Source organism: Tamandua tetradactyla, chromosome 9 (genome assembly GCF_023851605.1).
Source record: "Tamandua tetradactyla isolate mTamTet1 chromosome 9, mTamTet1.pri, whole genome shotgun sequence".
Taxonomy (NCBI): domain Eukaryota; kingdom Metazoa; phylum Chordata; class Mammalia; order Pilosa; family Myrmecophagidae; genus Tamandua; species Tamandua tetradactyla.
The window spans coordinates 31,901,588-31,915,486 of NC_135335.1; the positions used below are offsets into that span (position 1 = coordinate 31,901,588).

The window sequence follows — 13,899 nt, forward strand, 5'->3', positions numbered from 1 at the left end:
AGCAGGCTGGGACCTAAGGGTCCAGAAAGCCTTAGAGTAGGGGGCCTCAAACCATTTCCCATTGTGCTGGATAAAATGATCAAATTCTGTGAGAATTTGCCAATTGAAAGTGCCATTTTCTGACTAATGCATTTGTTGTTCTAAAGGGTATTGTGGCCAAGCCAAATTGCAGAGAAAAACATGTTTTTTTTCTTTTTTTAATTAGTTTACTGAGGTTACGACATAAACACCCAAGAGGAGTAGTTTAAGGGATTGACTGAACGCTGCCCATGACTGCTGAAGTAGATGCTGCATTAAAGCAGGTTGGGTGTCTTAAGCCAGATCAGGGTGTCTCCAGGACACTGAGGTGAGGCACTTAAGTGAGACTGACCAACCAGATCCAAGATCATCCACTATGACAAAGCAGGCACCCCCAGTTTGTTGTCAAGGACCAGGAAATGCATGCAGTCTTTCTCACGAGTTGTCCATGCTACTTTGACTCCTGCAAAGAAAAACGCTCCCAGAGCATTGGAGAGTTTTGACTGAGTACTCAGATTGTGTAAGTGCTGAGGCTGGGGCTGCTCTAACACAAGCCACAGTGCCAGACCAACAGGCTGGGATATCCCTGGGACACCAAACAAAACTCTCAAGGGGTGGATCTGGGCAAGAGATGTCATTTACTTAGGGCTGGATTAGCTGTAGACGTTTGAGTGCTAAGGATGTGAGTGGGCATCATGTCTAAATGGCCTGAGCCAGTGAACTCAAGCTGTTAAGTGCATGGAAACCTTGAATGACTGTGTGATTCAGGGAATGGAGTGACTGGAAGGCTGCTCCTGTAGCCCTGAAGAGCCAGAAACTCAAGCCTAAATCTGATCTCCGTATGGGGCTGACTGGAGGGCAGTCCTGCAGCCCTGAGTGGTCAGCTGGAAAGCTAAACCTCAGTCAGGCCTCTGTCCTGGGTTTTGGCACCAGATGTTGGGCACAGAGTCGTTAAAGAATCCAAGCACGACAGCAAGTCAAAGCAGAATGGGTTTATTGAGAAAGCAACAGAGTGAGAGGAATGCACAGGAAGGAGAAGGCTCTGACCCTCATTCTGGGGGCCAGTTTTCTTAAAGGGAGTGAGGTGAGGGGTGCTGAAAGACTGCAGGCATCGCCAGGAGATATCAGGCTGGTGTAGATCATGACTTCATGCTCATAGCTATCTGGTCTGGCCTCTGGCAGGTGGGGTGTTGGCACATCTGTACTCATCTCTCTGGCTGGCACATCATGTCCTGTCGGAGGGGCTGCTGAGGGAGAGAAACTGAAGGGAGGCTCCCATGCCACAGAATTTTGTATGTCAAGTTTTATTTTCTGAGATCTGACATGGAGGATGCGCTGAAGAGGGATTAGTGGATTGTAATCTGAATGAAAGGAACCAGCAGCTTTCCTCTTGGCAAGTGCAAAGGCCATGAGGCACAGGAGTCCTCTGGGCACCTGAGGAACAAAAAAGGCCACTGTGGCCCAGTTGAGAGCCCTAGGGAGAGCAGAGGTTGCTGAGGTCAGCAGTCTAGCCTGGGGTCAGATGCTGGGGACAAGTGGGAGTGGGGCGCTGCTCACAAACTTTATCCTAAATCCAATGAGAAGCCAGTTGAGGCCTTTAAGCAGAGGCAGAGCCCAAGCAGATGTCTGGATCAGAAGCTCCCTCTCCCCTGGTGCAGAGGTGATAGGGGCCAAGGGAAGGTGGAGAGAATGGTGGCTTGGGGTGGGGGTGGAGGGAGGAAGTGGATAGATCTGGGGTGCCTTTAGGAGTAGACCTGTCAGGTGCTGATGGACTGGATGAGAGGGAGAGAAAAAAAAAAAAAAAAAAGGAAATCAGGGAGAAGCCCCATGTTTCTGCTTTTGGAAGAGAGATATGCCTTAGAAGTCCCCGTGGAGAGCACAGTCACTGTGGGTCTCTCTCAGGAGAGGGACAGAAATCAGGGCTGCAGATAGAAGCCAGGCTGTCATGAGTGTATGGATGGTGTTTGGAGCCCCAGGACTGGATGGGTGACCTGGGGAGAGAAAGGAGAGCAGAAGTCTTCAGCCACGGAGCCCCAAGGCCCCATCAGTGTCCCAAGGTACCCTGCAGGCCTGGCCCAGCGGCCCTAGTAAAGGGGTTTTTCTCAGACCTGGGGGTGGGCCCGAGTCACCCACTTCCAGATGCTCCTTTTGTCATTTTTTCTTGACCAGCTGGGGCCTTCTCCCATCTGAGGCTCCCTTAGGAGGCGACAGCAGGGCTTACCAGGAAGCAACCTTGAAGGTTGGCAGGCCCCCGGCTCTAGCATCCTGACTTCTCCTGCTAACTGGACAAAGCCCCCAAAAGCTGCCCAATCCTGCCCCCGCCCCCCCACTGCCAGGTCTCAGTTTCCTCATCTGTATAATGAGGCCAATGGGGTAGTGTATCTGGGTCCCTGTCACCAACCAAAGCCTAGAACCAGTCTTCCCAAGTCCTGGTCCCCTGGTCCCCAGGCCCGCAGGCACCCCGCAGGACAAGTAGCCCAGCAGCCCGCCCAGGGCCTGTCTGCTACAGCCTCTCCCCACCCCAACACTCCCCCAGGGGGCCTCCTCTTCCCAAGGCAGTCTTGGCTCTGAGCCCCCTCTTCGGTGGCTTGCCCCCACTTTGCTGATTTCTTCTCTTCCACCAATCCTGATCAGGTAACCCCCCACCCCCCCAGGTGATGGGAGAAACTTCCACCCCATCACTCAGGGTTGGGAGCCAGGCCCATCCAGAGCTGGGAGCCCCTATTCAGCCTCACCTGACCAGATCTTTGGACTTTTAAAAAGGAAATCTGAAACCAGGACTGCATTTTTATCTAAAACTGCCTGATGTTTAAATTTAGTTGTTGTTGTTGTTTTGTAAGAAACGGCCAAATGGGCAGTTTCCAGCCCATGGCCCTTGGGTCGATGAGCTCAGATTTTGGAGCTGGAAGCTGAGCCATCTCCTGCCCTCTCTAGTCATGAGGCAGCTTTTGAGGGACCCCCCCCACCCCCGATATTGTGATTGACCAGCAATTCATTCTTGAAACTCTCTCCTCCTTAGCTTCCATGCCATACGATACGCCTGGTCTCCCTCCTTCCTCTCTGACCGTTCTTCCTCTGTCTCCACAAGCATCCTCCATATTGTTCTACTATTTCAAGGGACCCCTGAGCCCCTTCACATGTGACCCTGACCCTGCTTCCTGCTGTGACAAGCTCCAGATTCACACTTCCAGTGAGTGACTTCTTGGGTTTCTCCCCAGGGGGTGTGGGACAAACTTCAGTCCGTGGGATGTGTTGCGCTTGTAGCTGGGTTTCAATCAGTGGTATCACTCTTCTGCTCTCCCTTTGACCTTTCAAGAGAGTCAAACTCAAGGTCCTCTCTGCACGCCACCTGGCTGTCTCCCACTCCCCCAATCGAGGAGCTCCATCTTGTCTCCTGGGCCAGCTGCCCTTTGGATTTTCCTGTTTCCACCCCATCTCTCTGTACCCTGGGCTTAGATAAGTCCACCATATTCATCCCTCCAGAGGACCCTCTGCTCAGTGCCAAGCCCTTGTTGGGTTCCTCTCATTCCCTGGGAAAACCGCTTCTCAGTGGGTGCCAGTGACCTACACCTACCAAGTGACATGACACCTACACCTGGCTGCCTCTCTCCTTACACCCTTACCTCTGCATCCTCCATGTAGCCTATCTGGGACACACCTGGCATTTTCAGGAATTCAGGGTCTTTTCTGCAAGCCCTTGGCCCCTCCCCAAGGCTTGGTGGAAACCCATCCCTGCTCTCTGCTAGGAGATTTAGGATGGTCTTTGGTCACACTGGCTGAGATCTTAGGCTCTCAAGGTTGACCTGTCCTTTGACAAGCAGCCCACCCAGTGGGTCCTCCTTCCTAGGAGAGGGGCTTGACAGTCTTTGCAGAGTTTCAGGAATCTAAGCTCCAATTCTTTTTCCTTTCCCCCCTGGGGTGTGCTCAGAGCCCACCCTGCTTCCAAGCCCTGACCTCACTCAGGTATTCTTTGCCCCCTCCCCCCAAGCATAAACACCCAGTCCCACCTTTCTCAGCCTCAGTTTCCCCATCTCCGGGGGTTTATTCTCTAGTTTGTCAGGAGGACAAAATTTGGACCTGTCTGTGAAAGCGCTGGGAAAGGGGTGAGTCCAAGAGGGACAGAGTGGTCCCGAATGTCTTCAGTCGGGGCAGCCCCTGAAGGAGAAGCAGAAATGTGTCTGAGGGGGGCGACTGGCCAGAGTAGTGCACTTCAGGTCCCGCCCCCTTTTCAGGACCTCTGGCCTCCAGCTTTCCCTCATCCCTCTCTAGCGTCCTGCCTAGCCTCACCCCGTCAGCGCTTTGGCAAGCTCAGGCCTCCGGGGATTGCTTTGACCCGCATTCCCCCCCCTCCCCCCCGCGGAGCCCCACGAGCCCCTGGCGCGAAACTCCTGTACCTCTCTCCTCAGACATCGCTCCTGGGTCTCAGCCTCCCCAGGTGGAGGCTTTTTTTGGCTTCCAAGAAAGGCTTTCCTGCCCCTCCTCTGCACCTCAACCCTGGACGCAGCAGAGCCCCCGGCCCCCAGATTTCGGCACAGGCCTCCTGGAGGACTTCGCCAGTCTCGACCCACCGGGTCCGTCCCGCGCAGCCAGGCATCTGGTGTCCGGAGAGGAGACTCTGGGCTCCTCTGTCAGGGCCCCACTCTCCTTTGCAGTGTCCTCTCGATAATGTCCCTCCCCAGACCAAAGGGAGAGGGATGGGCTGGGAACTAAGAATAACTCCCCTTCCCGTCCTCCCATCCTCCCACGGCAACTCTCTCCCGGGGTCGCAGCTCTACACTCGCCCCCCACCCCCCAGCTCCCATTTAGGTTTGAGAGGCGCGGTGGCGGCTACTTGCGCATCACAAAATGGGACAGCTGGAGAAGCATCAGCGGCGTAGGGGGCTGGCTAGGAAATATCCCCAAAAAGGCAGCTGCGGTCGTCCGCCCCCCTTCCCCACAAGGTGTGGCGCCAGGCCCCCGAGGTTTAACAAGACCCCAGGCGCACGGCCGGAGGGCGCCTCCCATCCGCTCTTCCCTTTGCATCGGACGGAGACGCCCCTCGAAGTAGTCTTAGAGCACTTAACGTTGCCCCAGCCAACCACGTGAGGGCGTGCCCTGTGTTAGTTCGGACAAATTAAATCCCGTCCTGCGGGCAGGCCCGGCGCCCCTTGGGCCCGGCCAAGGCTCGGGGACCCGGGGAGCACTCTTGGCTGCCGGCCGCTAAACTCCGCGAAGGGGTACCTCCCCCGGGGCCCGCGCTATCCGCCCCCAAAGGAGGTACCCCCCTGTTCAGGAGCTCCCGCAGCCTGGGGTGCGTCTCTCCATTCCCCTCTGCCGAGCCAGTCCTGGGCTCAGGAGGCCACTCCCCTGGCCTGCGGGCTCGGGCCCAGTCCCGGGCGCACGGCTGCGGGTGCGGCGGCGCCAGGGAGGCGCGGACCCGGAGGCCAGCGGCCGGGGAAGGGGCTCCAAGAAGCACAAGTTGGCGCTGGCTCCGGACCAGGCTGTTGTTGTTCTCAACGTGGTCCGCCATAGAGCCATAAAAGCGGAGCGGGGCGCCCTCCTCGCCACAGCGCAGCGCAGCGCGCACGCCCAGCAGACTCGGGTGCTGGCGGCGGCGGCTCGCACTCGGCCCAGTCCCCCAGCTCCGGCCCGGCCCCCACCCCACCCCAGCCCTGCCGCCCGGCCCCCGGCCCGGCCGCGGCCGCTCCCGCCTGGAGCCGCCGCGCGCCCCCAGCCCCCCGGCGCCCCCCCGGCCCCTCGCCTTCCTCTTCCCGGCGCGGCCCCCCGGCTTCCGCGCGCCGCCCGCCACCAACCCGCTCGCCACCATGTCTGTGGAGCTCGAGGAGGCCCTGCCGCTGACGCCCGCCGAGGGGGCGAGCAAGAAGGCGGCCAAAGCCGGCGGTTCGGCAGCGCTGTCGCCGTCCAAGAAAAGGAAAAACAGCAAGAAAAAGAACCAGCCGGGCAAGTATAGTCAGCTGGTGGTGGAGACCATCCGGCGGCTGGGCGAGCGCAACGGCTCGTCGCTGGCCAAGATCTACACCGAGGCCAAGAAGGTGGCCTGGTTCGACCAGCAGAATGGGCGCACCTACCTCAAGTACTCCATCAAGGCCCTGGTGCAGAACGACACGCTCCTGCAGGTGAAGGGGACCGGCGCCAACGGCTCTTTCAAGCTCAACCGCAAGAAGCTGGAGGGCGGCGGCGAGCGGCGCGGAGCCACCGCGGCCGCCACCGCCCCGACGGCCGCGGCGAACAAGGCCAAGAAGGCGGCCCCCGCCCGGCGCGCGGACAAGAAGCCCGCCAAGGGCAAGAAGCCCGAGAAGCGCTCGCACAAGAAGGGCGCGGGCGGCGCAACCGCCGCCTCCAAGAAGGACAAAGGCAGCAAGGCCAAGAAAGTGGCGGCCGCGGCGGGCAAGAAGGTGAAGAAGGCGGCCAAGCCCAGCGTCCCCAAAGTGCCCAAGGGCCGCAAGTGAGCGTCCCCCGCTCAGCCTGCTGGGTTTTTTCCTGGTTTTGGGGGGTTTTGTTTTTTAATTTTTTTTTTTTTTTTTTTTGTAAATCCCAAATGTATGTAGGTTTTGTACGGTTTGGGCCCGGGCCACCGCGTCTGCCTGCTCTGAGCCGCAGGGAGGGGACGCCGGGCCCCCTCCATCCTTTCCCGCTCCTCCCCTTCCCCGACATTGTAGCGGTTTTTTTTTTTTTTTTTTTTTTTTTAGGTTATTGTTTGCTTAGATTTTTGAAACAGCCCTGGCGACGCCTCTATTGGCTCCTCGCCCTTGGCAACGGCCGTCGCCATGGCGACCGGCCCCGGGGCTCCAATGGCCGAGGCCGTGCGGGCCCGCCCGGGCCGGAGCCGCTGGTTGGCCGGGGTCCAGGCGCGTGGGGGAGGAGGACGCAGCGGCAGCGCTGCCCTCCACCCCGGCTCCCCACTTTCCCCGCCTCTGGGGTGCGCGACAAACAATCGCTCGGGGCGGGGGCTGCGTGGCGTTTACCTTCATCTCGTCGGCCTCTCTTTTTTTTTTTTTCTTTTGCGTAATAAATTGTTGAACCCTTTGCACCGCTGTTGTTTTCTTCCGAGTGGAATAGGGATGGGTGCGGTCGATACTTTGCTGGGGTTGAAGGGCCGGTCCCTGGGTTTCTCAATAGACCGAGACCTCAAGTCTCGGCCTCCGCGGCGGGTTAGCGAGGTAGGCCTGGAACTAGTAGCCCACTTTGCAACGGGCAGAAACTCTGCCGGGTAGGAGACGGCCGGCTCGATCCCGGAAAGAAGCCTTGGGATCTCGGAGCGGAGGGTGGAGTTGCTTGAGCTCTGTCGGGCCGCCCTGGGTGCCGGGGTATTTGGGCGGGAGCTGGGCGTGGGGAGGGAACGGCGCGTCTTCCCTGAACAGCGGTCTGGAGGGCCGAGGGTTTTTTTTTGGATTTGCTAGTCAAGGCCCTTGCGTCTGGTCCTGCAGCCCTTACGGAGCTTCTGCAGAGGTTATTGTGGCTGGGAGGACCCGAGGTGTGTGCGGAGGCTTTGGGAGTGTAGAGGTTCCCGGGGTTTGACCTCATTCCGCACCTGTTGGGTAGTCGGGAGAAAACATTATCATTGCTGTTACAGAATTGTGAAAGTGTCAGTGGGAGATTTAGGAGAAGAACGGCCCTGGGCCCAGGGGCAGCCTGGAGTCCAGCATTTGCGATGGAAGTTTGTTCAGTTGGGCAATAGGGTGGGGCTTTTTCCCACGGATTTCCCTGTGAAGGAACAACACGGCAGGACAGGGGAGGCCCTGGGGATGGGCTCTCAGGAGTCAGAGAAGGTTCCAGAAGCGGGCTGGGGGTTGGTGAAAGAAATGGGGGGGGGGGGGAGCTCTGTTTTTCCTTTCCCTCACTCTGAAGGTGGTTGAGGATGGGAAGGGGGATGGGACACCCAAGAAACTAGGGTTTGGTGGGAAAGCCTTCTCTGCAGAGACCTGGGGTTGGGGCAGGGGAGGGAACATGACTTGAGAAGAGGCTGTAGGCAAAACCACCAAGAGTGCAGTCCTTCCTGAGCTTCCTGGCCAGTGGGGGAAACTCAAGTCACAAAACACACTTCTGGGTACCTCATTGCCCTGAATGCAGGAGTTCAAGAGAGATGCTAGGAAGTGCTATGGGGACCTGCACCAGGTGCCTGGCTCTGGTCATTGACGGGGAGCAGGGGGGCATTGGCATTAGGGTAAGGCTGGAAATGTGATAACAGACTTGGTTGTGGGTATCCAGGAGGCAGGCAGGCCCAGGTTGGAGACTGGGACTGTGGTGGGCAGAGGCTGGCAGCTCTTCTCACCCTGTCAGTCCACCCCTCCACCTCTGCTGACCAGTACAGCCTCATCTAGTTGTGATTCTGCTTGGAGGACAGTGTCCTGGGGCATTCCTGTTCTCCAAGTTGTCCCTGAATTTCCCTTCCTAAACAAATCCTCTTTCCCACCCCCAGGAGACATCTCATGAACTCTAGAGCCCCACCTTGCCAGCTCTTTGGGGTGTCCTTATACCTCACTGTTTATCCATGTTTCCCACCAAAACCTTCTCAAAAGCTCATGCAACCTGGTTCTACCTGGTGCCTCTTTGATGCTGCCTCCTGGCAACTCCTCTTCCTGTTCCTTGAAGACATGGATCCCTGGCTCACTGCTTGCTCCATCCTAAGGCCTGCATGCTCCACAGGTACTTGAGCACCCAGCGGGCCCTCCCACCCCCCTCAGGGAAGCAAACCTCCCACTTTTCTGATGACAGCATTTTAATCATCTTCTGGGGAACCAGCCTAATAGACCCCTCCCCCCCTCCCACCCCCATTCTCAGGCTGCATGGCTCTTGTGGTCTGGCCACCTCAGCCACAGGGATGGTCTTGGGACACATTAAGTGCTCAGTCATTTGTTTACCTCGCCACAATTATTGGGGTGGAAATGGGTTCATGACCCCCAACTGGTTCAATGCATCAATGCTAGGACTTTTTCTGAAACTGTTGACAAAGAGGTGCTCTTTTCCCCCTGGGGTCCTCCAGTGGCTGTCTTTGTCAACATGTAGGGAGAGCCCACCTGAGAAAGGAGCCAAGGTTGAGGAAGTTGGAGGCAAGAGATGGAGAGACATTAGTGAAGCTGCTGGATACAGCCATGCCTGAAACTGGTGTTGACATGGATTATCATGGTGGGAACTGCTCCAGTGCTTCTATGTAAGCTAGTTTGAGTTGTGTTTCTGTCACTTGTACCCCGGTCTCTCACTCCTCCAACTTACCCGATGCTCCCAGGCTCACATCCTGGACATTCACATGCCCTGCAATTGCTCTTCCTCCAGAACCCCTCCCCCAGTGCCCTACTCCCTAACCAGGCCCCCCTCTCCTAGTTTGCTCACCTGGACTCATCAGCTGAGCTGCCCTCTAACTCTTTGGGACCTTGGAGGGTGGTGGGTGCAGGACACCCCAAGGTAAAGAACCAACGGCATGCCCTGCCCCATGTGAGCTCTTGCTAGCTGCCAGGCACCCTTAGGAACGCCACACAGGCCCGTTTGAGGAGGATGGAGTTCTCATCCATTTTACTGATGAGGTTGCCGAGACTCTGCGCAGCCAGCCTATGGACAGGGCAGGATCTAGATCTGCTCTGTGGAGCTTGCATTTTCTCCCCTGGCCCCATGCTTAATACTGCCCTAGGCTGTGGAGTCCTGGCTCCACCATTACACTGTCTCCTTAACTTGGATCACGGCGCCTCCATTTCAGTTAAATCCTGAACGCATCTGACACTGCAAGACTGAGGAGGAGGGCTTCCTAGAGGAGGAGACCCTCGTCCAGTGTGGAGACCATGGGTCAGGAAAGGATGCAAAGCCTTTGATTTACTTGTCTGTAAGATGGGGCTACCGCAACAGCCCAGGCCTGACCTCGCCTCTGTACCCATACTAGACAGGAGAGGGAGCCTGGTTGCCTTTTGTTCTTAGGCAAAGTTGTTCTCCTGAAGCCTCAGTTTCCTCATCTGTAAATGGAACCAAGAGAACTTTGTTTGAATCCCTTTTATCTACTAACTAGGGAGGCCCTAAGATAGTTTGCCTCTAGTGTCCATGTTCTCTGCTCCATCCCTTGCACCCTCTACTTGTCCATGATGAGTTCTTCTCCACGTGGGCTGGGACATATGAACTTCCTCAGAATCTCAGGTCTGCCTTCTGGGTCCCCAGATCCGGCTTGCTCCTTTTCAGCTGTGTAGCCTTAGTTATCCATAGGATGGCGTTTCCACCCAGTCGGCGCCCCTCTACCAACCTAACTGATTCCCACCCTCTGCCCGGGCAGCGCTCTGAGAGGTGAGAGCACAGGACAAGTTGGAGAGATTCTGAGCACTCAACATGAGGGATGCTGCCATCTCCTATTCTAGGTATCAGACCCTGGGTGATACGGCTAGAGGACATGTTAGCTGCTCCAGCAGCAATCTTAGTTGTGTGGCAGCAGAGAAGTGCTGGTTCTTTCTGCAAGAACTGCTATTGGGACTCCTCCCACTTGCAGAATTGGGGTAAAGATACCTGCAGAGGTATTGGGAGAACAAAACAAGATCTTGTATGTTAATGCCACAGTCCACACTCATTCATTCAGCTCATACCCTGGGCACCCATGTCCTGGACTGGCAAGGCTGAGGGTCAGGGAGGGTGCAGGGGTAGGGATGGCACCTAGTCAGACCTGCTGCCTATTTTTGAGGTGCTCATCCATGCATAGGAGGAAGGGTAGGAAAACCGCAGCTTCCAGATCGGGACATTCTGGGATGAAGACAAGCACATGCCCCAAGGTATGAGAGAAGGTCCTGAGTTTTGAGAATGTAGAAAGTTTGGGTGTGATGAACACAGTGAGTAGACAAGACATGGCAGGAAGCTGGAGAAGTTAGCAAGTTAGTCTTCTGTAGCTGTCAGGGTGTGCAACCAGAGAAACAGAATCAGAAGATGTAGGCATTTTTGTTACAGGGCATTGATTTGTGGAATTGTGGGGCGGATTAAGCAGTCTGTAAGGTTGTGTCTCCACCTGTGATGCTGGAGCCTGAAGCCACAGGGCAGATGTCAGGAAGGGGAGATGACGAGCAGGCTGGAACCCAACTAGCAGGAGCTGGGACCCCCACGGGAACAGACTGAAACCTGTGTCCATCCTGGTTGCCTCTGACCTGCGGATGCTAAGACCCTTCATCATAGAGGGAAATGTACAGGCACTGGCCCAGGAGTCAGAAAACCTGATGGAGAAGCCAGGGAAGGTACAGCAATTGCAGGTCTAGATGCTGCTTTGTGCTGAAGTGGTAAGTAAGCAGATCGGCACCAAAAAAGGCTGCTCCCTTCCAAATGGGGTAAGTATTTGCCTTGTGGCCCACCTCATGGGAACATGCGAGAAAGGGAGTTCTGGGAAATGTGTTTCAGTCTAGACAAGTTGACACATTATAAAGCCATCCCAGCTCCCCGATTATAAAATGGGTGTGTGTGTGGGGGGTGGGGAGCTTGAGGGTAAGGAGGGACTGGAACAGGGATCTCAAATGCAGATTTTTGCAAGTGCCAGGTCAGGAGAGGCTAGCCAGCTGGGGGACACAGGTCCCATCTGAAGGGGACAGTGGCTACCCAGCTCCTGCTGGTTGTTGCCAAGGGGCGATGTGGGCTCAGTATGTATGGCCAGAGCTTCCCAGAAGCACCTTCTAAAGATGTTTCTCAGTCACCTCCCATGTGGGCCCAGTTGTCAGAGGCAACTCCTGAGAATTCCTCTAAGTGGAAATTAAATATTTTGGGGGGTGAAACTTCCCGCTTTTAAAATGTTCATTAAAAAAAATTACTGTGTTAAAGGAAATAAAGCAAAAATAGTTTCTATGGTTAAGAGATTTAAAATGGAGTCAGCAAGTCATTCTGGAGGTTACTCTTATGCAGGTCTCAGCCAGCTATCATAACTACCAAAGTATGCAAAGCCTCAGCAACAACGTTCCTCAAAACCCTAAGGACATTTGGATACCATAAACAAGGCACAAGATAAAGAATTCAGTTACTGTCTAACCTGAAGGACAGCTGGAGTACTCCAAATATTCACCCAAAACAAACTTGTCCAATCGCCTTTTTCTTTAAGCAGCCTTGGAAATGTCAAGAAGGGGTTGCTACCTGGATCTGTGCTCCCTGAATTGCAATTCTAAGACTCTAAATAAATGCTTTTGTTGCCTGGCAGCTTAGTTATTTCTTGGTTGACACTGTATGCGTCAAACAATATGTGTGCATGTGAGTTGAATGTGGCCCGCAGCCCCCCAGCTAGATCTTCTACAAGGACACTTCCAGCCACTACATAAGAAATGCAGCCCCAAATGGTCCTGAAGGAGACTGAGTCCGGGGAAGCCATAGCTGGTGGAAGCCAGAGACCCAGCCTGCTGGTGCTGAGTGGAGAGCGTAGCTCAGACCAACCTGCAAGTCCATTCCTGCGCCTCTTGTCTCTCCTTTTCTGGCCCATCTCCTCTTGTCTCTTCAAGTTCCCGTGCCTCATGTCATCAACAGAACCTTGGTGAGTTAGGGGCTGTGACCCAGGCTGGCTGAGCTGAACATGATGCTCAGCTGGGAAACACGGTGCTTAAAAACATTTGGCGCTATAGAGCCTGATGGTTCAAACCTGTTTTACTGATGCACCAGCCCCTGCGAACAGTCCTCTAGCTTCTGTGCCCCACTCCCATTCCCAGTTGTGCTTGCATCCTGTAGGGTGGGTGGGGGTGGGGGTGCAGAGGTTTCTCATCCATCTTCACATAAGGTCCCAGGCTTCCTCCAACAATTAGTGTCTCTGCTGCTCTGGGCTCCTGGGAATTCAATTGTGGGCACCCATCTTCCTAATTCAGAGATGGGCAAGCCAAGGCCCAGAGAGGGCAAAGAATTTGGCTAAAGTTTTGCATAGAATAGGGACCCTCCAAAGAGGAGCCAAAGCTCTTCCTCCCAGGGAAAGGGGTCTCCACTTTTCCAGTCACTCATTCATCACTCTGGTGGAGAAGGAGAAAGGACAGCGTGTGGGGCAGATGGGAATCTGGGATTCTTAAGGAACCCTTCACGGTGTCTGGTCTCACCTCCCCACCTCCAGGCCTGGCCTGGCAGCAAGCAGTATCTTGTTCAAACTCTAAACAAGTTCAAACTCTTGTTCAAACGGCAACCCCTCCCAGGCCAGATCTCCTTGGAATTGTCCTCAATTTACCTATGCCAAATTGTGTGCTCTTGGCCAGGTCTTTCCCTTGCCTGAGTCTGTTTCCAACTTGGCACAGAGCAGGACTGTGCTTTAGATGTGAAGCCTTTGCCTGAGGCAATGGATGCAGTTGTACTGCAGGCTGGAGTGGGGGGCCAGCACCTGTCTATTAGGAATAGAAGTCCCTGGGAACCCTCTGCCTCCTCTCAGCCTGCAGAGCAAGAAAGAATAAATAATCCCTTCAAGACCCAAGCCAAGCTGGTACCTGGTAGGGGAATGTTGGGATGGGGAGTTGGGGAGCCGCCATCTGGGAACTCAGCACAGGGACCAGACAACCACATCCTAACAACAGTAGTGGGGATCCTGGATCAACCCTGTACACACCAAGAGAGGAAGCACCAATGTGACAAGCAGGTAAGGGTGTCCCTGGTTTGGGAGGTGAGAAACAAAGGACAGAAGACTGTCTACTGTTCTAAAAGCAGGATGAAGTATTGGCAAGAAGCTGGGGAAAATGGGGCTTCATAGTCCCCTGAAATAGGTGAAAATTTGGGGTGCAGTTTGGCAGTACCTAGTGTTTTGGTTCAGTAAGGCTGACAAAATGTCTTATACCAGAATGGACTGGCTTTTAACAATGGGGATTTATTAGCTTATAAATGTACAGCTGTAAGGCCATGAAAATGTCCCATAAGGCATCAACAGAACAATGCTTTTTCTGAAGACAGGCTGCCAACGTCCAGGTCATCTCTGTCACATAGAAA

The 13,899-nt window shown here is 55.2% G+C and overlaps 1 protein-coding gene and 1 long non-coding RNA gene across 3 annotated transcripts; one reads left to right on the forward strand and one right to left on the reverse strand.

Annotated features, from left to right (window-relative positions):
• Nucleotides 1-995: 995 nt before the first annotated feature.
• Nucleotides 996-7,300, reverse strand: LOC143646928 (uncharacterized). 2 transcript variants are annotated; one of them, XR_013157750.1, is made up of 3 exons: nucleotides 6,984-7,300; nucleotides 4,026-4,173; nucleotides 996-2,009 (listed from the first exon to the last, which is right to left on the reverse strand). It is a non-coding gene; the product is annotated as an uncharacterized LOC143646928 (long non-coding RNA). The 2 variants fall into 2 exon arrangements; XR_013157749.1 differs by lacking the exon at nucleotides 6,984-7,300 and adding an exon at nucleotides 4,413-5,526.
• H1-10 (H1.10 linker histone) lies at nucleotides 5,743-7,048 on the forward strand. The gene has a single exon (XM_077116367.1). The coding sequence runs from the start codon at nucleotides 5,823-5,825 to the stop codon at nucleotides 6,465-6,467; it is 645 nt and encodes a 214-aa protein (XP_076972482.1). The 5' UTR covers nucleotides 5,743-5,822; the 3' UTR covers nucleotides 6,468-7,048.
• Nucleotides 7,301-13,899: the final 6,599 nt, after the last annotated feature.